Genomic DNA, 25,873 nt, shown 5'->3' on the forward strand with positions numbered 1-25,873 from the left:
CCTTTATTCCTGGAACACAAACACATGAAGTGATGCTGCTAAAGAAGAACATTTAATCGCACTAATGAATCAAGCATCTGTTTGTCTGTCAGTCTGTCAACAGTTCCTCTGATCGACTTCAGACTTGGTGGGTATTTTGTTTTTGCAGCGGTCAAAGTCGATCAGCGTGTTGCTTTGTCTGCTGTAAATCTGCCTGTACAAAGGGAAACATGCATGTTTTAGATGCAAACTCACAACATGGCTGCATTTTTGTGATTATGTGTATTTTATATTGATTTATTCTATTATGTTTTGTATATGAATCTTTACAAGTGTGTCGATACAAAGGCTTGATTAAAACAAAGGTCTCAGCTGTGCTGTTAGGGATGCTCTCATATTTGTTTCAAATGTAATAAATCAAAGGATTTCAGGCTTTTCATCCTTTTTATTTGTTTGGTTCTAACAGCAGCTGGATAAAAACATGCAGGTGATGAATATAATTGTGTGATATTATGAGCATTGTGAATAAAGAAAGAGCAGAGATAGTAAAAAGGAAACAGGTGATGGACGTGAGATTTTCAGAACAAAAGCTCCTCAGTGAGACGATCACCTGGACACAAGGTCAGGCAGCTGCACTGTAAAAAAAGTCAGTAAAATATACAGCAAAACACCGTCAAATTCCAACGGTAATGGAGCGTAAAATCAAAAACTTCCTTTTACTGTATTAAATAGATTGAATAACCGTTAATTGTGAGACTGGATAAAACTTTGGTTTTTACTGTAATAAAATGTTGAAATTATAAATATTTTCTGTGAAAACAAATAAATATGCATACATTTTACAATTACATATTGTAATGTTGAAAATGTCTGAAAAACTTAGATTTTACGGTATTATTTGAGTAAAACTACATCTTTTGGGGTTGTGCACATTGGAATTCACAGTATAAAGCTGTAGATTTTTAAGCAAACAAAAACATTCATTTTTACAGAAACAAGATGTTAAAAAATAGGGTCCACCGTAATAATACAACCAGTACATACCATTAAAAAAAAAGCAAATATCAGCAGTGAAAGACAATAAAACTGATAGTATTTTTTTATTTTAAAATTCAGATACTGATATACAGATTAAAAGTTAGGCCTGCAGTATATCATTGTTAACCTTCTGATAAAAAAATCAACAGCAAAAGAAGATGTTAAAAATAAAGTTTATGGTTGTGAATAAAATTGATTTCAATAATCTTTTTTAATTATTATTTTAAAACAACTTTATGTTGTTGTGTTTCACGCCATATTATCAGACCACCTTAAGTGGGTCGGCCTTAAATTTTGAATTTGTGTGATCGCTGTTGATTGGTAGCTAAACTGCTGGTAAACTGTGTACAGACGTTTTACGTTCGAATTGCAGAGAAAAAAAATCTGGTAGCAACATTGTGCAGTATGAGCGAACCATTTCACCAAAAAAAGGGGAAGCAAGGTAAGACGTGGCTGCAGCGGTCTGCAGACGTGACTTCTGATCAAATTCGAACCTCCTAAAGAAACAAAGAGCGACGTTACATTGCGGGATGACGTCACCTGAAAATGACCAATAGCGTGGCGCGCTGCTGAGCTGTGTGCCAACCGCTCTTTTTTTCATGCAGGAGACTCAAGTTGGCTTCGCTAACGGACACAGTTTTGAACTCGTATATTAGCGCCATTTATTGCTGCTTGGACCACAGCATCTTCGGAATTTGTAGACATCCTGGCAGCTTACAATTAGTTCGAGGTGAGGTGAGTACATGCAACTTCAAGTTATCTCTGTTATAAAAATCCACCAGCCCAGCGTTTATAGATAATTTTAGCAGTTCGTTTTTTATGAGTGAGGTTGTGAATTTAGTTAGCATTTGTGAGTTGAGTTAGCATTACTGTTGCGAGGGAAGCATTGCTCTGGATTAGTTTCTGTATATGGCGTGCTTAATTCGCTAGGGAGGAATTACCAAAGTACATGGAGTTATGTTAACGTGTAATTTCTGTGGTAAGGTAGTTCAGTCATCAAGGGGCTACGTGCTTCATTGTAAACTGCATCGGAATGAGCCACGTTGTTTCTTTCGGTGTATTGAAGCAGGCTGCAAGCAGACATACACCAGGTATGGCGCGTTTAAGGCTCATTTTTACCGAAGACACTGCCCCCACCCATGTCACTGGTGTGGCGGTGGTTTCTTCGTTTACATGTGCAATGGCGATGTGTGAACGTCAGTGTCAGAACTCTAAAGAGTTAATAGCTCATCTGAAGAGCCATATTGTGGAAGGACACGTGGTCACTTGTCCAGTAAGAGGATGCACAAATACCTTTAGAGTTAAATCATCTTTTACTGCTCACATGTCACGTAAACACAGAGTTTTCAGACAGCAGCATTGGTGATTTATATAGAGAGTCTGCATGTCAATCATCATCTGTTCCAACCACATCAGATGACTTTGTACCCTTGATTTCCGAGCCTGCTGCACAGTCTATTGCACATGAAGATAACATGGAAATGCCCCCTGAATTCTGTGATCTTTTTCTGAGAAACGTTTCACTATTCTACTTAAAATTGCAGGGTCAGTTTCTACTGCCTGCTTCAACCATACAGAACATTGTAGAGGAAATGCAGAACATGCATGAGTTGGGACAGACATACAGTTTGGGTAAACTTGCATCACTGTTAAAAGATGACACATCATTATCAGAGGAGGACATCAACAAAGTCTGTGAGTCTGTCAAAAGCTATGATCTTTTTTCTGCATGTCATACCGGGCCATTGAGGACAGTGCACTCCAGAGCTCAGATCTTTAAAAAAGCCTTCAACTATGCGGAACCAAAGAAAATATTTTTAGGGAGAGATGAAAACAGAAAAGATAGGTTTGCCTATTATGTGCCTTTAAGAGAGACTTTGAGATGTCTGCTAGAGTCTGATCTGTGGCAGAAATCAGAAGAGCCCTCTACTGAGCCTCCTGCTGATGTTCTGTGTGACATAAGTGATAGTAAGCTGTTTTAAATAAAATGATTTTTTTGGTCAAAACCCATTGACTTAATTGATTTCTATCCATTAACATCTTACATGAAGTATGGGTACCAAATGGTTCCACTGAAACACAGTGTGCTGTCACAATAATGGTGCTGTTAGTTTGGTACTTACGAAACACTGTATAAAGGTGTAGTATCAAGCAAGATCAGCTTCATATTTTAAGACCAAAGGTACCACTTGGTGTAAATTGACCTTTATTCACATTCTTTTATCAGACATCTTGGAAATGGGGGGCAGCATAAGGAGTTCCATTACTAAGGCACTGCCGGACCTGTCTGCCTCAATCCTTGAAATTGTACTGGAGGCACTACAATCATTAGGAGTGGAGACATCTGAGAAACAAACCAGTAAGTATTATGATTTCATTGCACAATAGCCATGAAGGACTTTCTGTTTTTTCTATTATGCTTTGGCCAAGGTCCAAAAAGTACAATTAATCTATTGTTTGTGATATTGTTTTACAGCACCAAATATGGAAATTTCAAGCCAGGCCAGCATATCGTCTCCATCTGTTTTAAGGTTTAAGGGTGGTGGCACAGCTAAGACCCAAGAGTCTCTTTCAAGGTTAGTAAAGTAAACAGATTCAAGAAGATATTTTACACATTTCTTTGTCGTCTGTCTCTAAATCTTATTTTGTCTTTATTATGATTAAAAAGGTTTGTTTTGTTCCTGCCCTTTTCAGACACTGAATTTGAGCAGAAACCATAAGGATACTCAAAGGACCTGTGACTCTCAGGAAATGGTGAGATTTCAGGTCATAATCTTTTTTTTTCCATTAAATTAATTTTCCTTTTTCCCTTTACAATATTGCTGTTTTGTTTTTGTAAACAGCATCAAATGAGAGAGACAGATGAAACAGTTTCAAGACAATGGCAGGAAAAAAATGCTGAAGATTGAAACAAACCTTGGCTGGAAATATTTGGTATGTGTTTTACCGTAAATCAAATTGTTGAAAAACATTCAGCTACACTGTAACACAGGGAAACTTGATTTGCACTTATTTTGTTACTTTAATTTCTTGTCTCATTATTTTTGTCAGTTATTATTGTTTATGGTGTATGCCCTTCTTGTTTTCCTTCTGAATGCAGAAGGTATCTAGCCAGTCCACAATGAAAGCTTCGTTGCACCCAATGAGTCTTCTGGCAGAAATGATGGCGGCTGTATTCTTTGGTTTCCCTAAACATCACACCCTGCCTGTTTATACGAGGCTCTTCAATTAAGTCTGCACCCAAAGATTCAATAAGAGGTAAGCAGTGGTATTATTCAAGTTTTGCTAAAGAAAGATGGACAGGAGACACTAATCTTAATCAGCCGAGCTCAGGTTCATGTCCAGGTGAGCAGTTTCATACGCTATAAAATGTAGATTGAATGATAGGTCTCATCACCATGCATTCAGCCATTAACTTCAAGTTCTATGATAAATCAATATGAAACTTAAATACGTTTTCCAACAAATTATGATTATGATTGTGCGTTGTCTATGTATAACTTTTACATAAGTAGATTTAAAGTATAACTATTGCCAAAACGCAACCTGGGCTGTTTTTTTGTTTTGTTTTGTTTTTTTTACTGTATCGATTTTGATGCGCTCAAATTTATGCCCCGGCCCCCTAGTATTCCCATTCACTGGCTATTGACCACAAAACAAAATCACGGTCAATCTCAAAAACGGCTTGTTTGTCGTAATTATGCTTTTAGATATATGTTTGTCTCGTTTACAGTAAAAAAAAAAAAAAAACTGAAAAAAACAGCCCAGGTTGCATTTTGACAATAGCTATCCTTTAAGAACTGTATATTTTACACTTAAGAAATCATTTATCATTAGATCTGGTTTTGGCAGCACGTTTTGTTCATTTCTGTGCATTTTGCTCAAGCACTGATCAAACTTTGTCCATTTTTTTTGCTGCAGAGGGGATCCTGCCAGTCCAAAGTGAACTCCTGATGGACATTGAAGTACTCCTGCAGAGCTTGTATCTTCAACACCATGCGCATTAGAAACTCCACCGAGTCCTTTCCTTCACCAAGGCAGGACCCAGTGACTCATTACTGTTGATAGGTCAGGGGCAGGTAATATTTTGTTTCATGTTTATTCATTCCTCCATGGATTACCAGCCATATATATGGACACATGCTGTATTCTCAAGATCTATGCTGTTTTGTAGGAATAGAGAAAATAATATGTTTAGTCTGTTTTCAAATGGTATGTCAAATTTTCTCATTGTTTATCAGTAATATTCTCTACCTTGGTTGTATATGAGCATCTTTAGATTTTTCTATATTTAGCGGTTGCAAATGTAAAATGTACAGTAAACCATTTATGTTCCTCATATTGTACTGTATTTTTAGCGGTAAAATACCGGCAGCTGTGGTTGCCAGGAATTTACCGTAAAATGTATCTGGTCAAAATAAAATGCTGTAATTTGTTATACAATTTCACTGTGTTTTTTACTGTCAAAGGTTTTAATAAGGTTTAACATATTTCTGTTATTTTTACAGTTATTTACAATAATAGGGTCTATCCTATTACTGTTAAATTAACAACAAATTACTGTAAATATTATTATATTATTACTTTTTTTTTTACTGCAAATATCCGTAAAAAGCTATGGAAAGTTGCATTTTTTACATTAAATTGCTGTTTAATTGACAAATATATTTGGTTTTTTCTATCATGATTTTGGTAAAATAATACGTTGTCTACCTTAAAAATTAGGGTTACAAAACCAGTATACCGTATTGTCTTTTACAGATTCCACATTTTTTACACGGTATATTCCTGGCAACCACAGCTGCCGGTATTTTACCGTAAATTTGACAGATTTTTTTTTACAGTGTGGGACTCATCTAGAGAGCAAAATGGAAAAGTGATCTGTGCAGAACATCACTGTTGATTGCAGTTATTTACATCAGACTTCTTCTCTGAGATAAGAGCAGCATTTGTGGGAAAGATGACAGTATTTCCAGGCTGGATGCTGTTTGCAGGGAGAACTGAATGAAAGTCTCCTGCACCTCAGCGCTGAGGTCCACACCTGTGAACACAGATGAGGTCAATCTGCTGCAGCACGTAGAGCTTTACTGATCAGCAGGTTCAAAGGATTCAGCAGAGCGTAGAGTCAGAGCTAAACCTGGGAGTCACTCACGCAGTCCGGCTGGCGCATCTCCATCTGAACACCTCCGGTGTCGCGGCGCGGGCGTCTCAGATGGCCAACAGCCCTTGGTGGCACCTCCTCTCTCCACGCTGGTCCTCGGGGATTCCATCATCAGGAACGTGCGGATGAGGGGGGCGCTCACGCTGTCGTTCCCGGGAGCCACTGTTGTTGACATAGTGGACAGAATTCCCAACATTCTGGCATCCCACCCACAGGTTAACCGGCTCATCATCCACATCGGCACCAATGACATCCCCAAACAGCAATCTGAGCTGCTGAAGTTGGACTTCCTCCAACTCTTCAGCCTCCTTGGTCAGTTGCAGGTGAGTGCTTTTATCTCTGGGCCCACCCCCACCTGTGGCAGAGGGATAGGCCGTTTCAGCCGGCTGCTCAGCCTTAACACCTGGCTTTCCTCCGCCTGTGTCTCCCACGGCTTGGGTTTTATTAACAACTTTGATGCCTTCTGGGAGAGGAGGCATCTTTTGGGGGCAGACGGGCTCCACCTCAACGCCTGGGGACGCCGTTTGCTGTCCGCCAATTTGGCATTTGGCGTACAGCACTGCCGCACATCGCCCTGTCACTACCCCAAACTGACATTACCTGCTGATCCGTCTGCTACTGACTGATGTCCCCCTGGTCCCAGCTCCTATATTTGTTCCACTTTTAACAGTAATACACAAAACTCTGGACTCGGACCTCTCTCTCCCACAGTCAACACAATACCCGTCATAATCACAAACAGAGAGCAACAGAATTATCATAAATCCAGTAACTCCAAAAACATTAATAACCTCCGGCCTCTTCAAAAATATCAACATCCATCCAACTCTATTGTCAAAAATCCACCAGTCTCAATCAGTATGGCACTTTTAAATGTCCGCTCTCTGTGGAACAAGTCTTTTATTATTAATGATTTAATTTTAGATAATAAACTTGACTGTTTATTTTTAACTGAAACATGGCTGGGCTCGGATGCACCAGTTGTTCTCACTGAGGCCTCCCCACCAAATTTTAATTTCTCTTTTTCTATTAGAAGTGGTGAGAGAGGTGGTGAGACTGCATCTTTAGCCAACAACACACTCACCTCCAAACAAATTTTATTTGATCATTTTACCACTTTTGAATTCCATGCTATTGTTTTCAGCAGCCCTCCAGTTTTATCTGCCACAGTTTACAGACCACCTAAAGACAGCGCTGCTTTTATCAAGGAATTCTCTGAATTTTTAACAAACATACACTCAAAATATAACATGATAATTTTAACCGGTGATTTTAACCTGCACATAGATAATCCTTCTGACCCTGCAACAAAAGAATTCTTAAACATTCTTCACTGTTTGGATTTTACCAGCACGTCACACAGCCGACTCACAACAGAGGACACACTCTGGACCTGGTCATCACCCATGGGCTGTCCTCCAGCGTGTCCTCTGTTGTTGACTTGGCTGTCTCTGACCACTACTGTGTGTTTTTTAACATCACCGGTTTTATTCAGCGGGAGACCTCGGTGCGACCTGTGAGGAGGCGCTCTCTAACCTCTGAAGTGGCTGCAAATTTCACCAGGGTTTTAGTCAAATGCCCCCCTGTGATTTTACCTGCACCCTGCGATTTGATTTTTAGTTATTTTAACAGCAAACTGAAGAAAAGCCTTGACTCCGTTGCTCCACTCACCACCAAAAAGATTAACGTAAAACATGCATCACCCTGGAGAAACGAAGAAGTCAAAAAACTCAAAAGAAATTGCAGGGCAGCAGAAAGGAGGTGGAGGAAAAATAAAAACACTATCAACCATCAAATATTTTGCGAGCAACTTAAAATGTACAATAATACATTAAGGAAGTCAAGAAATTCATACTTCGCCAAAATAATCAGTAAAAACAAAAATAATCCCAAGGTCCTCTTTTCCACCATAGATCATTTATTTAACCCTGATTTTAACAGCTCCCAAAGAACCCCCACAGACTCGCTCTGTGAGCAGTTTGCAGACCACTTCAGAGGAAAGATCAGCGCCATCAGATCTGATATTTTATCTAATCGTGATATGATTTTAAATACATCTGAGGGCTCGATTGTACCTGAGGAGACACTGGACAGCTTTGTCCTGGTTAATGCTGAGAACCTGCAGAAAGTTTTCTCCACAGTGAGACCCACCACATGTCTTTTAGATCCAATCCCTTCTTCACTCTTTAAAACACTTTATGGATTTTTTGAGGCTGAGCTTTTATACATGATGAATTGCTCTCTTCAGTTGGGTGTCTTCCCTGCTGCCTTTAAAACGGCGGTGGTGAGGCCCCTTCTGAAGAAGAGCAATTTGGATTGTAATGATTTTAATAACTACAGACCTGTATCCAACTCACCATTTTTAAGTAAAATCTTAGAAAAACTTGTTTTTACTCAGATTACTGATTTTCTGAATGATAGACAGATCCTGGAGATATTCCAGTCTGGTTTTAGGGTGAACCACAGCACAGAGACGGCTCTCCTAAAGGTTTAAAGGTAATAACCTAAAGGTAATAACTATTGCATTTATTAAACTGATTTGCATTAGACTGCTGATTTATTGTGAATGAATGATATTGTTTTATGATGCATTATACTGCTGAGTTATAAGAAATACTGTTCGCAGAAAGTCATCGCCTTATTTGTCTGATTAGAAGAGAACAGCCTAACTAAGCCTAACAGGGGACAGGTACTTCTGCCCAACATGGCAGCCACAAAGTGAACTCATTTAGGTAAAGATAACCACATGCACCTAACCAGCCTGCACCAGCCTGACATTTCTTCCTCCTAAGTAAAAACCAATGGATGGATTGAACTTAGAGTCTCAGCTCAGTTTTCTATTTTGACCACCTACACCCCAAGATACTCTTTTAAAAAGTGTTGTTTTCAGATCCCTTTGAAGTTCATAAAGGGCCTGTTCATTTTCATTCAGATGTTTTATTACATAAATGTTACTGTTTTCTTTTGATTTATGCTCCCACTACACTGCACCTCTACAAACAACAATGCCACGGACTGTCAGCTGCTTTTACATGCTGTGAACATGAGTAGGTTTGATCAGAGTTTCAATTATCAAAGAAAAGACAAACTGAGCAAAAAGAAGGAAAAAAAGACCAACTTCTTCCCAACTGACAAGAAAAATACTCGTCATGTTTTCATAATAAAGGATCAGGCTCCCCATTTATGACAGCTTGGACCAATAATGTATGTTACACTGATGCTACTGTAGAGACAGGGTCAACATCTCTATTTAAATATAATTAATATACAAAACACAATAAAAGTTATACATGAATTATTCATTATTTTTACTATTGATAAAATTCATGTATACTAATCAAAGTTATACATGAGTAACGACATTATTAATAATGATTAATAATAATAATTCTAATGCCAACATGATGACTGTTCATAGCTCCTGCTTTGAAATACTGAACTTAAACATTGACCTGATGAAAGATCACAATTCACAGTGGCCCACTGTCAGAATCATTCTGAATATAAACTCATCGAGTTAATCTGAACCTTTCTCAAATGTGCTGTGAATAAATGCTGCTGCAAGCCACTGTGGGAAAGCTGTGTTATTATCATGGAAACATCTGTGACACAGAGGACGAGGACACAAAGGGACGACACGCAGAGGCTGTGTTCAAGTCAAAAATCCAAATCTTTAGTCCTAAACAGGCAGTGGTTACAAACAGGAAGACGAGCAGTCCATTAAACAGTCTACAGGGTCAAACATACAGAGAATTCAAACAGCTATTAAAAACAAATAACTGGACACTGAAAAACTTCAGTGATGTGTGAGGCACCAAAGGGAAGCAGCTGAGTATATTCAATGAATTCTCTTCAAATACAAAGACAGAAACTCCTACAGGCAGCATGCAAACTGAGCAGGATACACAAAGATCAGAGATTACAAAAGAAATCAGAAAAGGATTTCAAACTTACTGAGAGCAAGGCCTCTGTTACAAATCTGTCTAATAGAAAAACATGCTGTACAGATACAATACGCTCAGTGTTCATGGTCATTTAAAAACTGGCTCTACCTGAACCACTTCAATATTTTATGAAGTCACTGAGTCGACCATTTCTACAGTTTGTTTCCTTCATTGCAGTTAGAGTGCGGCTGGTAAGGATGAAAACACACACAGAGCGTAAATTGTCTTTGTTAGTAACAAACGTCAGCAAAGAAAAGACAAAACACACAAACACTCTCATGATATTCATGAATCATTAGAAAGCATCCAAACATTCTGCTCGTGGACTTTTACAGTCTTATTTGCACTCGCTCATCTTCATAATCATCCTGATCAATACATGACAGGGGAGGCTTTGAGGTAGGCGGGGCTCTCTGCTGATGTCAGCATGAAAGGCAGGACCAGCGTCTGCCACATGTTGGTGAAACATCACAGTACACTGGCGTGGTTTCCTTTCCAGATGTTGGACGTTTGACACTTCAACGTTGAGGCCAACAAGAAGACACAGTTTTGGGTGGGGTTGCTGCAGGGTTTCTAACTGAGCAAAAGCAGAAGCACACAGACCAACAGGGATCAGATGCTGAGTGTTAGAGGAACATCTGTGCTGATCACTGAATGCTGCTGTGGTCTCTTGTTGAAGTTGGCTGGTGGGACAGTCTAATAGTGATATCCTGCCCATCGGAGGAACACTTTTAAAAACACATGCAATACTTTGTTTGTGTTACAGTCACAGTTTATGTTATTTTTGTCCTTTAAAAGTGTTGCTGTACTATAAAGTCCTATAATTTGAGGCTAAAATGGCTCAGAGAGTCTCTCTCTCAGAGGATCTCCTTTGAAAGTGGAGACGGCTTTATCCACTGATCCACGTCACTTTACCTGGATGTTTTCTTTGAAGCTGGATGAAGACTCCTCTCCCTCACTCCTGCTGCAGCTGTGTGGTCCAGTTGGCCTCTGAGGTCACAGTCAACATCTGTAGCAGAAGAGGGGAAATAAAAGTCCAGGTTACCAAAACTGGGAGCTTTTCCAAAATAGAGCGTAACTGGACTTTTTCAGCCTTACAGGCAGATAGTCGTCTGAAGCTGCAGCTTTTTCTTTTTAGCTTTTTCCAATCTCTGCTCTCGGCTTTCTTTGAGAACATGTCTGCTTTCTTGGCATGGGTCTGTCTGCTGTTGGTGAAGAGACTAAATCCACATACTCGCTACTAAGATCTCCTCAAGTAGTCTCAACCAGATTACAGTTTAAGAGTAAATGTCTCCTGAGAGTTTCACCTTGGGGAGATGCTGTCTTGCTAACATGCAATCATGAGCATTAATCTATGAGGTGAAAAAGTCATTTTAAAAGCTCCAGCCACAAGTTTTATTTCATCTGTGTTTTGGTCAGAGTCCCATCAGACCTCCAGAATGGTGTCAGAGTGTTTTCTATCCACGTGATGAGCACAGGCCTCAGGTCCAGACCTCCACGGGCACCATAGCCTCTTTGGAGCTAATAGGTGCAAGAAGGTTTTGTTGGGATAGGAACTGAAGAGGAAACTGACGAGGAAGGCAAGGATCTTCTTCAGCTCCTCCGAGCCGGGACCTCTTTGTGTAGGCCAGCATTGGCCAGGTAGCCCTCCAGCATCGCTGGATGGCCGACAGTGGAAAACCTAGAGGAGTAGGAGAGAAACAGCAGCTTGGAGCATGTCTTTATACTGTTTAGTTTTTAGAGCCACAGACTTTCTTTTAATGTCATTGTTCAGGATCTATGACTGATTATGTATTTATTGTATTCCTCCATGACTGTGTGACAGCAAGTGGAAAAAACCAGCTTCACCTTTGTTGATATGCTTGTAATTTTAATATTGATTAAATGGCCCATGAAATAATAGAAAGCTCATATATGAAAATGTATTTTAAGAAATAAAATGTTAATCTGAGTACAAAGGAGTACACTCACCTTCTGGTAGATGGAGGTGTAGCGAGCGCTGGTGAACATCCAGGCCTCCTCGTAGAACTGATCACTGATTGGATGCAAAACATCGATGGAGGATCTGTGTAAGCGCTGAGGATCGTCCTGATGGACAGAACAGAAGGAGAGTGAGACAAGTGAAGATATACTAAACAACACTGTGACATGAACTGAGCCACACACAGTTTGATTCACAGGTGATTGACACATTATTTGACCACGAGCAATCTTTTCTGGTTTGACGCCGTCTTTGTAGCCAGAAACCAGCTCTCTCCTCGGCTTCCTCCACTACACGCTTCCCCCACGCCAGTCTCCTCCGTCACTATAAAGGGGAGAGTCATGAGCTCCATCACCCTCACCTGTGCCGTCCAACGTCCCGCCACCAGCCTCCACTGCAGCAGGCCAGAGACCACATCCCTGCCACAATAAGTAAAAGTATATCCTTGCTGTACCCTTAATGCTAAATGTGCTAAATTAACCGCTGCCTTTGCCCCTTTGGGATTATTCTTATGTCACTGGGATGTTGACCTTTGACCTTCACATTAGAGAGATGGGCAGACATAATTAGTGTATGAGTTTTAAAGTAACAGGTAATAAAGAGAGTGCAGCAAATGTAGTCAGGTTTATTACTCTGTATCACACATGAGTGCCCGAGGGAGGCGGGGCTGACTGGGGAGACACAGGAAACAGAGAGACAGGGCTGACTCGACATGAAACGATGAAACGTGGGACACGGGAACAGAAACTAAACACAGGCTGAAATGAACACTGAGGGAGGGAGAACTAAGATTACTGAGAGCCTGATAAATAAGAAGAACAAAAACCAAGAAAAACAAGAGTCAAAGAAAACCAAAAACACAAAGCATTGGGCCAGGACCCACTGCTGTGACATTTATATGTGATAAAAACATTAAAAACTGCTCAGATGTTGAAATCTTTCTACGTATACTTTAGGTTCAGCTCTCCAGCCTGGCATTTGGTTAAGCATGATTCAAACATTTGATTTTGTTTAACTGGTTTTAATTATAGTTACTTTTTGTGAACATTTGTTGCAGCATTTAAAAATACATCATTTATTTTCAAACTTTTATTTGATTTAGAGCATCATATTTGACCAACGTAAATGTTTTAATTTCATATAAAATAACTGAAACAGTGAACTAAATATCTGAAATCTTTCCTTCCTTAAAAGTTATAATCCTACTTAAGTTATAGTGCAAACGCTTAAGCAACAAATATACTTGATGCTAATTAATTAATATTTCCCTTTGATGTTGCAACTATGCGGTCACTTCTGTCTTTAAACAAAATTATATTTTCCAGTTACAGAAATCATAAAGTCCAAACTAAAGTGCTACTGTTGCTATATGCATTTTATATAAATCATGGATGATGGTCCTGACATGAAGGAAGAGAAAGTTACAGGTTGCATCCTTTGACTTTGTCTCCGTGCCTTTGGGCGATTTTCAGAAGGACAGATGTTTCTGTTCAATTCTTAAATCAATTTTTTTCAAACGCAAACACTATTTTAAAGCTTCTAGAGAGTAAAATATTAATGATAATTATAATAACAATAATAAAAACAAAAGCTCTCAGATCCATCAAACCAAGCAGCAGAAAGAACAATAACTGAAGAGAAAACTTTAACCTTGTAGACTTCATTATGTTCCAGCTGCTCTACAGACGCTGTGACCTCGAACTTAAGCAGGTCGTAACGTATGTGCAGCTCAATAACTTCATAATCAGACCCTGTGGTATTTAGGCAGCAGAACAACTAAGAATAACAACTACAAATAATGTTTTTAGGTTTCTGTTGTACTGCAAGGTTCTGTACAGGAGAACCAAACCAAGAGCAAATATTACGTCTCATTTACACCTGAGCACGAAGAGCCATCAACATTTAGCAAATTGAATCATCTTTGTTTAGATGCAAGAAGAATCATATAGAAATGAAAGAGTAGAAATAGAAATCCAGAGCAAAGATATCCTCTAATTCAGCGTAGCACATGTGCAGCTGCTGCGATTCACGTAAGCATTCGGCTCGTCACTGTTGCAGATTTTTCTCTCGCTGTTCTGGCTCACAGCGCTGCAAACACAAAAATAAATATCCCCAAAGGTGTGAAAGGGAGCTAATTAGTAAGAGTATTGTTACTCTCCGCAGGAGTAGTCCAGCAGTAGAAATCAGTCCAATAACAAGGTGTGTAACATCTAGCAGGGTGACAGAAAAACCCAGGGTAACTTCTAAGGACCTCAACGTCTCTCTCACATTGTGTTTTTTAAACATGCTTCCATTTGTCACTTCAGTCTTTACTCTGAAATACAGGAAGAGAAATCATGGCTGAAACAATTTCTCATGAAACCAGGGGTGTGGTCCAACAGTCAGTTTGGTGAGGAAGGTTCCTAACTGAGAGAAGTGACCCAGAAGTATCTGTGTAGCAGCCACAATGAATCCAGATCATGAGCTTTATTAACTGATCAAAGTCTCTTCTTTCATCTTCTGTATCATTCAGTTTGCATTGGTAATGCCCATTATTGTAATGCTTTTTTAAGACCAGCAAAACTTTATTTCACTTTGGGTTAGCTGGGATAAGTGATGGATGGAGGGAATTTTACTTCAGCCACAGAAATCCTAAACAGGAAGGAGGAGCAGAGTTACAGTGGATCACTATCCAGCAGGGAAACAAGGTTTATTTCAATTTCTTGGCCATGAGTGAGATTTACTGAGTGGGCAAATTAGGGAGACGACACCATCAGATCCCGAGCCCTCCATGTGTTAATCAAGAGACGGCTGCTGTGCTACAACCATAAATAATGAATAAATTAGGAGCTAAAGCTGAAAGGACAGTTTATTTGTACCATCTTCACGTGAACACATTCAAGAACATAACAGATGAAGAAACATTAAAAACTTCCACACTACATAAAGCAAGAAAAATAGTTTTTCTTTCAGGTGGTTTCAGAAAAACAGAAACATCAAACATCTCCAAGACTCTCTTTGAAAGAACTAAAAACCTTTGTTCTCATGGTCCAATCATGAGTGAACTCCCCGATGAAGCCTTGTGTGCTAAAACATGTCAGAGTTTTAAAGGTTAAACATGAGTTTCCAAAACGTTTTGCTGGAGAACAATGAACTATTTGACTGAGTTTCAATCATTTACAGACGAGCAAAACCAGGACAGAGAAAAAAGGACAAAACTGACTCAGTAAAACAACAGAAAAGAAGATCCCATGTAGATCTGTATTATGTAGAAGTTCAGCCCAGCAACCAGTTCAGTTCAACACAAGTTTAAATGATTCTATCTGAACTCTGTGGAGCCTGATCTCAAGCTTTTTGAGTCTGACACAGAAACCAGAGGATCTTTCTGTGTCTTCAGATTCACTGTGATCCAGTGATGGGAGTGATTTCAGCCCTGAGTGATCGCGCTGATGTTTGCACAGAGCAGACAATGAGGTGAATGTTTGGGCACATTGGTAACAGTGAAACAGTTTATTAGTAACGTGGGATCGTTTGTGTGCAGAGTATGAACTGAGATTCCTGAAGCTCTTGTCACACTGGTCACAGCTGTAGTTTCCTTCCATGTGTGCACGTTCATGAATGTTACGATTACCTGACTGTGAGAAGCTTCTCTCACAGTGTCTGCACTTGTGTGGTTTCTCTCCTGTGTGGACTCGTTTGTGTGATTTAAGCTGACTTTCAGTGGTGAAGGATGACCCACACTGATCACAGAGGTGCTTTTTAACCCCACTGTGAATCAGTTCATGTTGTTTTAAATCTCTTGGTGTGGTGAAGCTTCTCCCACATTCTTTGCAGTATTTCAGTTTGTCTCCAGTGTGTCTACGTTGATGTGTTTTAAGGGCAGCTTGCCAACTGAAAGTTTTTCCACAGAGGTCACAATGAAAGTCTTTCCCACCACCACAGTGATGACAGGGTTGAGAACTGGATCCATCTGTGTCGCTCTGCTTCTAAACAAAGACACAAAGACAGTGTAAGTCAGTCCTTCAACATTTGTATCCTGAACGTCGCCTGAAATAAAGAGCATCTCTGCAGACGTCCAACTACATTTGACTGTTTCAGTTAACACACTCAGTTTACTGGGCTGCAATAACTACAATACTACCACCATAATACTACAGTAATACTAAAATCATAACTGAAAGGAAAATCTGAATAATCACTCAGAGCTGCTTTTCCATGCAGTAGAATTGCTAACATGCTAACACAGTTTAATGAGCAGAGTTGTTCCAAACAGTCAGGCTAAAATGACAAGATAACAATATAAATACATACCTCACAGTAGCTGCACTTGTAGAGTCTCTTTCTGGTGTGGATCTGTTGGTGTTGTCTCAGGTGATGTGGAGATTTAAAAGTCTTCTCACACAGGTCACATTGATAAGGTCTCTCCTCAGTGTGGGTAAACATGTGCTGTTGTAAGTGTGCGTCTGTTGTAAACTCTTTGCCACACTGTTCACAGCAGTACACATCATGTCTGGTGTGAATGCGTAGGTGTGTATTTCGGTACCCTCTCTGGCTGAAAGTTTTTCCACAGATGTCACAGCTGTATGCCTTAATTCCAGAGTGGGTAACTAGATGCCTCTGTAAGTGGCTACTGTGAGTAAAAGCTCTGCCACACTGATCACAGCTGTACGCTTTAACTCCACTGTGGATGAGTTGGTGTTTTTTTAGGGAACCCTTCAAGGAAAAAGACTTTCCACACAAGTCACAGCTGAACGGTCTCTCTCCAGTGTGGATGACCTGATGCTGTTTTAGTGAAGCCCTCACAGTAAAACCCTTCCCACACTCGTCACAGGTGTGTTTTTTCTCTCCCTTTCTTCTGTGAGGTTTGTCGGCCTCCTGAGAGCGCTGACTTCTGGCTCCATGTTGGTCCTGCAGTGACAGAGATACAAACAGAGGCAGTGAGTGAAATGCAGTCGTGGAACAAACTCAACCTTCAAACTCCATTAACACTAGTTTTAAACCTGAAGGTGGAGCGTGGCACCAAACACCTTAAAGGTCTCTTATCCCCACCTGCTGGTAGTTCTAACACATTACATCCAACCTGCTGTTAAAGATAATTCATGACTGTTCAAACACTAAAATCATGCACACACACACACACACACACACACACACACACACACACACACACACACACACACACACACACACACATTATTTTATAATTTAGATTATTTTGTTGTTTCCTATTACATATTTCTATAATTTGTATAGATTTATACAGAATTATTCAGTGATAATAAATCCTATGTTTGTTTATTCTAAAGGAACCCCGTTAGCTTCCACAACAGATGTTGCTCGTCTTCCGTCAAATACTCACATAAAATATTACACAATAAAGTGGATTCAAGATATCCACATAATTTCACTCTTACATCCACAGTGAGGTTTCACAATTGTTCAAATATAAGCAATCAATAATAATAATAATAATATCAATAACATTGAGGCACATTAGACAAATTTCAAAAACAAATCATGTCTTACAATATTTACAACAACTAAAAGCTCTGTAAATCGGCTTTTAAGTGTTCATTGAAGTTTTGAATAATTCTCTAATTTTTTAAGGCAACTTATTCCACTTAAAAGTTGCTCTAAATGTAACAGTTTTACAAAACGTTACTTTTAACTCGAGCATTTACTAAATTGCAGCTTGTTGAAAACTGTGTAATATGATGATGTATTTCATCTGGATACTGCAGCTGAGCAGAATAAATGTGGTGTGTTTAACAGAATTGCTTTCTTTAGAACTACAAGTAAGCCATAGAATATTTTAGCCTGTACAGGAAGCCAAGAAAGGTTATTATGCATTTTATCAATATTAGTATAGTATGAACATCTTCACACTAATCTGGACGCCTTATTCTGGACTAACTGAAGTCTGTTAAGATCTGTCTTATTAGCTGCTGACCAAATGATTGAACAATACTCCAGATGAGACATTACTAGTGCATTAATGACATCTTTCATAATGAAGAAGTGATACACAAAGAGCATTTCATAGCCATAGCTATGCCTTGTCGGCAGAGTTATGTGACATTAGTGATGTTTGTACTTTCAGCGTTAACTTGGTTTTAAAGCCTTTAAAATATACGCCGTTCAATAGTCGACCTTAATCTGACAGAGAATGTGATGATTTTGTGGATAATTAAAGTCAGTCATATATCCACAAACACAACAAGCTGAAAGTCAGTGATGCTGCTCGGTTTGCAGTCCTGAACATCACGGCACAAGCAGGATTCACTGCACTGTTAATGTTAGCTGTGTTATATTGCTGCCTCTGTTCGGTGGTGTCGAGCCAAACGTACTTTAACGTGTGTTTGAACGAGCTGACGGTTCACTCGTTAAGCTGAAAGAAAGATGCTTTAATCACAGCAGCCACACATGTGTCCACTGCACCATCTGGAACTCTTCTTGTTTACACTCGTAATAACACAAACACTAAATCCTGCTTCTCTGGTGCTGTTGTGTAGCAGTGTGTACACCTGAGACTGTCACCTGTCTGTCTGTCCTGCACTCTCTCTCTGTTTCTTTCTCTCTGATTGTGGAATAAAAGTATGAACATGTGTTTATAAGTTACACTTGTGTTTGAATCCTGCAGCTTATCACACATTTGATTTCCATGTGTGACGACTGCAAGTGTCCAGAGTGAGGACAGACTGAGGGAGCCACTGCTGCACATCATCTGTGAGGCTTTGCAGCCCTGATGATCCACCAGGACAAACTCAGCAGTGTGTGAGGAAGAGGAGGAGGAAGAGCCAGCAGCAGCTGACAGATGGAGAGAATAGACAGACTGTTCCCTGTTTGTGAAGCACTGCTAGGAAAGTTTAACATAACTGTCTGTGCTGAATCAGTCTTATTAGTTAATGTTCAAATAATGTGATCATCCCAGTGTTTTCAGTGTGGGAGAAAGTACTCAGGGCCTTCAAGTTACACACTATGAAAGGCAGCAACAAGTTTAATGTTCAGAAACCTAAAGTCTGTATCAGCAGCAGAATGGAGCTAAAATAAATGTTGGTTTCAGTTCTATGAAGCTTTGAGTCTGTGAAGGTTCTCAGTCATCCAGGTCATCGTAGTCAAAGGAGCTTGCAAAGAAAAGCGTCTGGACTTCTTTAAGTTAATTGAAGACGTTTCACCTCTCATCCGAGAAGCTTCTTCAGTTCTCTCTCTTCACTTGCATACCCACCACGGAGGCCGAGGAGACTGTCAGAAAATGACTACAAGAAGACAGCTCCTTGGAGGACAGGACCAACTTCACAGCCGATCAGATCTGCACACTGTTAGACCTCTGCCTCACCACTACATATTTCAAATACAACGAAGGCTTTTACAGACAAAAACATGGCTGTGCCATGGGCTCCCCCGTGTCACCTATTGTAGCCAACCTTTACATGGAGGAAGTGGAAAGGAAGGCTCTTGGCTCTTTCAAAGGAAGAGTACCCAGCCACTGGTACAGATATGTGGACGACACCTGGGTCAAAATCAAGACACAAGAAGTGGAATCCTTCACTGCGCACATTAACACTGTGGATAAAAACATCAAGTTCACCAGGGAAGACACAAAGGACAACTGTTTGCCCTTCCTGGACTGCACTGTGCACATTGAAGAGAACGGCAACCTCAACATCGAAGTTTACCGGAAGCCCACACACACGGACCAGTACCTCCTCTTTGACTCCCATCACCCTCTGGAACACAAACTTGGAGTAATTAGGACCCTACACCACCGGGCAGAACATGTTCCCTCTAAGCCTGAAGGAAAAAAGAAGGAACACACACATGTAAAGGAAGCACTCAAAACGTGCGGCTATCCTAAATGGGCGTTTTTAAAGTCAGCAAAGAGGCACAGAAAAGAAGACCAGACACCAGCGAGGGAGGATAAGAAGGACAGACGCAACAACATTGTCATCCCCTATGTAGCCGGTGTATCAGAGAAACTCAGGAGAGTTTTCTCCAAGCATGACATCCCGGTGCATTTCAGACCCAGCAACACGCTCAGACACAAACTGGTTCACCCGAAAGATAAAACGCCAAAACACAGACTCAACAACGTGGTGTATGCTGTACAGTGCAGCGAGGAATGCCCAGACCTCTACATTGGAGAGACCAAACAGCCACTTCACAAGCGCATGGCACAACACAGAAGAGCCACCTCCACAGGACAAGACTCAGCAGTCCATCTGCATCTTAAGGATAAAGGACACTCTTTCGAGGATGCCAATGTTCACATTTTGGACAGAGAGGACAGATGGTTTGAAAGCGGAGTGAAAGAATCCATCTATGTCCACTGTGAGCGACCATCTTTGAACAGAGGCGGGGTTTACGACACCAACTCTCTGCCATCTATAATCCAGTTTTGAGATCCCTTCCCAGACGCCTTAATGCCCACTCACATCCTGGGTCATCTGATCTCAGGAATTCGCATGACAAGGTGGGGCCAGGTTTCACAATGAACTCACCCGAAACTCTGGCTGATTGGGACCCACACCCAGTTTCACACCTTGGCTCAGGCGATTAGAGGAGGGGGGTCCTTTTGTCCCTCTGTGGGGGGTCACTCCCACTAGGTTTATATCTGGGACTCTCCACCATTTGACCTTAGAACTGAAGAAGCTTCTCGGATGAGAGGTGAAACGTCTTCAAGCAACTTACAGAAGTCCAGACGCTTTTCTTTGCAAGCTCCTTTGACTATGAAGCTTTGAGTATTTTGGATCAGTAGCTGCTGTGTTTGTTGCATCATATTGCTGTAACTGTTTATATGCTTTATATATTCTGAGCTAAGTTGATCTATAGTGTTACATCATATTCTATAAGGATGTTATGTGTTTGTAGACCTTCTGCCCAGTTTGACCCATTTAGCAGAAGTCAGCCTGTTTAAGGCTCTGATATCTATTCTGTGTGACTTACAGCAGTTATGACATGGTCTGATTTTCTCACCCAATAAAGGAATATTTCATATATCAGTCTACTCTTCATTCTATCAGACACAGTTATCACAGCTCCTACATTTGCTTTTTACACATATATGTAAGCATTGAGCCAAATTTAGTACCAACATACTGAAGTAACAATATTTGTCTCTTATATATGATACATCTGTATACACACTGTCACAGATACTTGTCTGTGAGTGAAGTGATTAATATAATAACTATAATATTGGCCATATTATATTTACATTACCACAGTGAGATGACTTTAGTCTCATGAACAACATCAGCTAATTGTTATTTACAGCTAATCTTAAACGACTGTTCAGCACAGAAATGAAGCCCAACAATCATGTTTCACAGTCCTGTGGTCTCAGCCTCAGATACTCATCAAATCACACAGAGCTCATGTAGAAACAAATGAACTAAATATGTTCTCCTTCATTTCTGTCAAACAAAGCTGTATGAAACGTTTCCAGCTGTTAGTATCATGGTTGCTAGGCAACCTGGGCAGCGCGACGGAGGCTAGACGTCCCATTTCACGAGCCTACGAGCCTCGCACTTCGGCCTTAGCGGTCTTTGAGTACGCGGCCCTTGAGGACTTTAAAGCTGCAGAACCTGAATCGGGATACAGCCATGATGATCTCCAGCCTCGTGCTCGCCAACATTCTCACCTGAGTTAAGAAGACGATCACTGAAATGGTCTCAGCAGGTCCTTTGATGACAGCAATGAAATGCAGTGGTAAGGCTTTTTGGGGATTAAGTTCGTTTTCATGGCAAAGAAGGACGATGCAGTTCATCTGATCACTCCTCATAACATTCTGGAGTGCAGGCAAAATGCTATTATAAAAACTTAAGCAGCAACTTCTCCAGGTTCCAATATTTATGCAATTCTCAAACCTTTTGGCCACGACTGTATAACCTCTTCTGAAGTTTAGTGGATATTATACATGGTTATGCTCAGGATGTGTCGGCCAGTTTCCACTGGAAACGCCTTTTGGTTAAACTGTCAGCGAGGAATTTGCATTTGCACTGTTACATTTTTATATAACTTTAATGCACATAAACAACAGCTGCTTGTTTCAGTGAAAATACATTGATGGGTTTTTAATAAAGTTGTGCAGCTGTAAAGTATTTTGTCTGCTGTCAATTCTATCGTCAGCTACATCGTTATGGCAAATATTCAAATGTATATGGTGATAAATATCTTTGGTCATATGGTCCTGCTCTGTCTGTCACCTTCTGTGTTGAGCTCATTGTTTCCTCTGTAGTGGCTGAGCTGAGTCCAAGTAGCTGAAAATGTTCCTCTGCTTCTCCGTCAGACTCTCCTCCTCCTGCTGATCAGCTGGGACACAAAACAGATCTTTGTTAGGCTCCACACTGCACTGAAGAGTCAAAGTGTCTCATATGTTCATCTGACAAGTAAAAGAACACATTTTTGTTTCCCGAGGTGGGCAACTTGTTGGAAACAAACACAAAAGGTTTGAGCACTGATACCTGCCATTGCTGGCATTGAAAGATGCAACGCCAGCAATGTGGATTGTCAAGACTCAAACCAATCATCAAGCAAAGACAACAGGGATCATTTGTTTCTGTTTATTTAGCATTCACAGCATTTGTAGTTGCCTTCTGTGCAGGGGAAGTCCACGCACACTGTGTGGTACCACCATCCGCAGAAGGTGCATTCAACCTCTGTAAGAGAAACAAGATTGTCTGAGACTGAAATGATATTAACTAAAGAAGTGGTGATTTGTAAAACTTCACATTTTGATCCGGGACGTACTCTGCATGAAAACAAGCGCTCACTCTTCCTGCTCAACAAATGACAAGGGCGGAGCCTTATACCACGTGATACAGAAGCTGTGCCGTGTAATGCTAAAATTAGCAGGGAAACAACAACGGAGAGCATGTCAGGGATGACGAGAAAGTGACAGGAGAAAATCCGTCCCGGTCAACCACCCAAACATCAATAACGGGAACTTTATACAGCGCTTCCCTATACACGTCGAACTCCCGCAGGCACAAAGACATTACGGAGGCTATCACTTATCACCTGACCAAAGATATGGCTCCATCAACACTGTGCAAAACGAGGGATTTAGGAAAACGATCAACACCCTAGACAAACGCTACACAGTGCCGTCCCGCAACTATTTTTCTATTGTTGCACTACCTGCTCTGTACACGCAGCGTCGAGCAACGGTGGAGACGGAATTTCTAGCAGGACAACATTTTGCTGCAACAACAAAACGTGAGACATTTGTTGTTTTATGTTTATTTATTGTTATGACAGAATCATGATCTCAATTCTAAGCCAAAAAATGGTGATTCTCATTTTATGCAAACTCGTGCAGCCCTAACATTAACACAAAACTATTGTTTCACCAGAGAAACACACATGAAGAGAGAGAGAGAGACAATAACAGCTACCAAACAGTCGTCATAATTCGTCACACAATGAGAAAAGGACAAATCAACAAGTAACAATGACTAATTAATATTAAAATCTGTAACATAATGTATTGTTTGGAGTTTAGTCTGATTGGTTCAGGATGAGCTGCCATTATCCAATCACACGTCTGCTTACCTGCATCTTTTCTCTTTTTTCTAACCTGAGCACCTGATGGCTTTGAACTTTTGTTGTCCATCTTCCATTGGTTTGAATTTTGCGCTCCAGTACAAACAGAAATCCCCCAACCCGAGGATCAGCACAATTAACCTAACAGACCTACACCTTAGTTCACAGATTCACTTTGTCTAAGGTTGATTTCTGGGATTTCACACAACCCAGGATTCAGATCGTGAATCCATGATGGGCTTGGATTTACATCATTATAAATGAAATGTGCTCTACTTGGAAGCAGCCGGCCCCGCCCCTTTTGACGGGTTGTGTGAGACTTTAAATCATCAAACTGTAAATTATAAATTTAAATTGTTATTGATCCTTTACCCCGAGTCCTAAAGTGTAGATTTATTTTCTTACTCTTCTTATATTTATTGTTTGTTTACTTGCACCGCTGTAACTGCAGCCTCGTCGTCTCGTCTCTCTATATGCTGGACTGTCTGTAGCGGAGATGACAATAAAGTTTACTTTGACTTCAGCAGCGCGCAGGCGCACCGAGGGCTCTCGCGCTCACTTTATAGAATTTAGAAAAAACATTGGTGCAGATTATAAGTCTGTATCATAATATCTGTTTGTTGTTTTTATTTTGTTTTGCGAGTTGGTTATTAGATGCCGCTCCAGCCAGCCAGAGACTCCCCGCCGCCCCGCCCTCTCCTCCCTGTGCCGCCAGCAGCAGGCACACCTCGCAAACGGAGGGCGCCCTTACTCCCAGCAAATGGCTGATAGAAAACCGATCGGTGCCTACGAATTTCCCAATATGCGCTGGCATGACGTCGGGGAAGCATGGGTACGACCGATTCTTTTATTTTTTTCTTGCCCGTGATGCCCCCCCCCCCCCCCACCACGATGCATTCTATTGGTTTGCACACTTACACACACCCAGCTGTGGTTTCCGGTTTTGCTGGACTCTGGAGAGCCCCGCCTTTAACGCTCTTCTCTCACAGAGAGCAACAGAAAACTTGGAAAAACTCCAGATTGACTGAACTCAGTTCAAAGTTACCTTGACACCTTTAGATGTGAGACGTAGTGATGGTCCGCTTGAAGCTGACGCTCCGGTGCGTGTGTCAGAAAGATCAACGCGCTGCTTCAGAAGCACCGTGTCGAGGCTTGATTCGTTTGGCCAGAGTCACGTGATCAGTGACGTCTGAAGCTTCGTTTAGAACGTACCTTTTTTTAAATCGAACTTTATTGAAACACAATGAGTATACAACATACAAACAGATGAAGTTTACAAAAGAACAGAACATGAACATACAGAACCAGGAGTAAAAAAATTATGATACGAGTAGGCGAAAAAAATCAACATATTGTAACGTGCAGTGGAGATGAAGCCAGCCGCGGAGGTGTGCAGGTGGATAGCGAATGAGCAACAGCTTCTGACTTTCCAAAAAGTACTCATTTATTTACAATATCAAAAATAAAAGTGCTACCTCTACCACACATTACTAAAGAGCACACTAGTCCGCGTACACACGGGAGCATCCATTACAGGAGGAGTGCGAAGAAGAACAAAAAGGGGGTGACACCAGTCGTGAGACAGGAGGCGCCGCCATGTGGTGATACACTGCATTACAATAGCAACTGTTACAATATAAATATTGTTCTGAGAGGCTTTTTGTTGGTTGAGTCTGAAATTGATTGTATGTACAATTCATATCCTTATAAAACGGCAGAAATATGGTGTTTTATTAATAAACTTACATTTATGGATATAAAATAGCTAAAAGTATTAACATGCCTCAGAGAAATCACTAATAACACTAAGGGCTGGACGGATTTGATTTGCATTCTTCAAGAAGAGTGTGGTGTCATCAGCTAGCTGGCTGATGATGAGCTCCTTATCAGCTGTGCTGATTCCTTGTATAACAGGTCAAATCTCGGGGTGGAGTCTTAATCATTTTAATTGAGCTATTGCCATTCGTGTACAAGGTTTTGATAGCTTTACAGAAAAATGCCAAATTTTTCCAAAGAGTGGAAAATAAATTGATGTTCAATTGTATCAAAAGCCTTTTAAAAATCCAGGAAGAGAATGAAGCTATAGTCAGATACCAAATCAGAGTAATCAAGTAGATCTAAAACCAGTCTCATGTTCTTAGAAAGGTGTCTGTTTCTCATAAAGCCTGATTGTGTCTCATCGATAATTGTGTCCAAGAACTCTTTCATTCTGTTAGCAAGTACTAAAGCCATAATCTCATAGTCATC

General features: G+C 40.5%; 2 protein-coding genes and 2 long non-coding RNA genes across 12 annotated transcripts in view; 1 reads left to right on the forward strand and 3 right to left on the reverse strand.

Moving 5' to 3' along the window:
- The window catches only part of LOC147336918 (protein NLRC3-like), a 1,139,417-nt gene that overhangs the window by 583,371 nt on the left and 530,173 nt on the right, over positions 1 to 25,873 (reverse strand). The window contains exons 1-3 of one of the 3 annotated variants that reach the window (XR_015128544.1): positions 24,672 to 24,783; positions 22,288 to 22,393; positions 16,877 to 16,990 (exon numbers count right to left, since the gene is read on the reverse strand). The exons of 1 other annotated variant lie outside the window; for it this stretch is intronic. The gene's annotated coding sequence lies outside the window, so the exon portion shown is untranslated. Of the gene's footprint in view, positions 1 to 16,876; positions 16,991 to 22,287; positions 22,394 to 24,671; positions 24,784 to 25,873 lie in introns of those variants that run through there. One more of the 3 variants, XR_015128543.1, reaches the window with a different exon arrangement.
- Positions 792 to 5,541, forward strand: LOC147336929 (uncharacterized). 2 transcript variants are annotated; one of them, XR_015128338.1, is made up of 8 exons: positions 792 to 1,459; positions 1,623 to 1,752; positions 3,245 to 3,376; positions 3,494 to 3,593; positions 3,712 to 3,771; positions 3,861 to 3,951; positions 4,118 to 4,275; positions 4,939 to 5,541. It is a non-coding gene; the product is annotated as an uncharacterized LOC147336929 (long non-coding RNA). The 2 variants fall into 2 exon arrangements; XR_015128337.1 differs by having other exon boundaries at positions 794 to 1,752; positions 4,939 to 5,538.
- Positions 8,817 to 12,408, reverse strand: LOC147336930 (phospholipase D1-like). Of its 6 annotated transcripts, none has more exons than XM_086285692.1 (4): positions 12,094 to 12,408; positions 11,555 to 11,803; positions 11,038 to 11,131; positions 9,812 to 10,695 (listed from the first exon to the last, which is right to left on the reverse strand). In XM_086285692.1, the coding sequence occupies exons 1-3, from the start codon at positions 12,313 to 12,315 to the stop codon at positions 11,078 to 11,080; spliced, it is 525 nt and encodes a 174-aa protein (XP_086141818.1). In that variant the 5' UTR covers positions 12,316 to 12,408; the 3' UTR covers positions 9,812 to 10,695; positions 11,038 to 11,077. The 6 variants fall into 6 exon arrangements, 3 of the variants coding, with proteins under 3 accessions (XP_086141816.1, XP_086141818.1, XP_086141817.1); XM_086285691.1 differs by having other exon boundaries at positions 9,812 to 10,699; XM_086285690.1 differs by having other exon boundaries at positions 8,896 to 11,131.
- Positions 14,934 to 16,665, reverse strand: LOC147336931 (uncharacterized). Its single transcript, XR_015128656.1, has 2 exons — positions 16,394 to 16,665; positions 14,934 to 16,068 (listed from the first exon to the last, which is right to left on the reverse strand). It is a non-coding gene; the product is annotated as an uncharacterized LOC147336931 (long non-coding RNA).

Source organism: Aulonocara sp. 'chitande type north' Nkhata Bay, linkage group LG3 (assembly GCF_057382095.1).
Source record: "Aulonocara sp. 'chitande type north' Nkhata Bay isolate Kocher_YH1m ecotype deep benthic linkage group LG3, A_spYH_male_GT1.1, whole genome shotgun sequence".
Classification (NCBI taxonomy): Eukaryota; Metazoa; Chordata; class Actinopteri; order Cichliformes; family Cichlidae; genus Aulonocara; species Aulonocara sp. 'chitande type north' Nkhata Bay.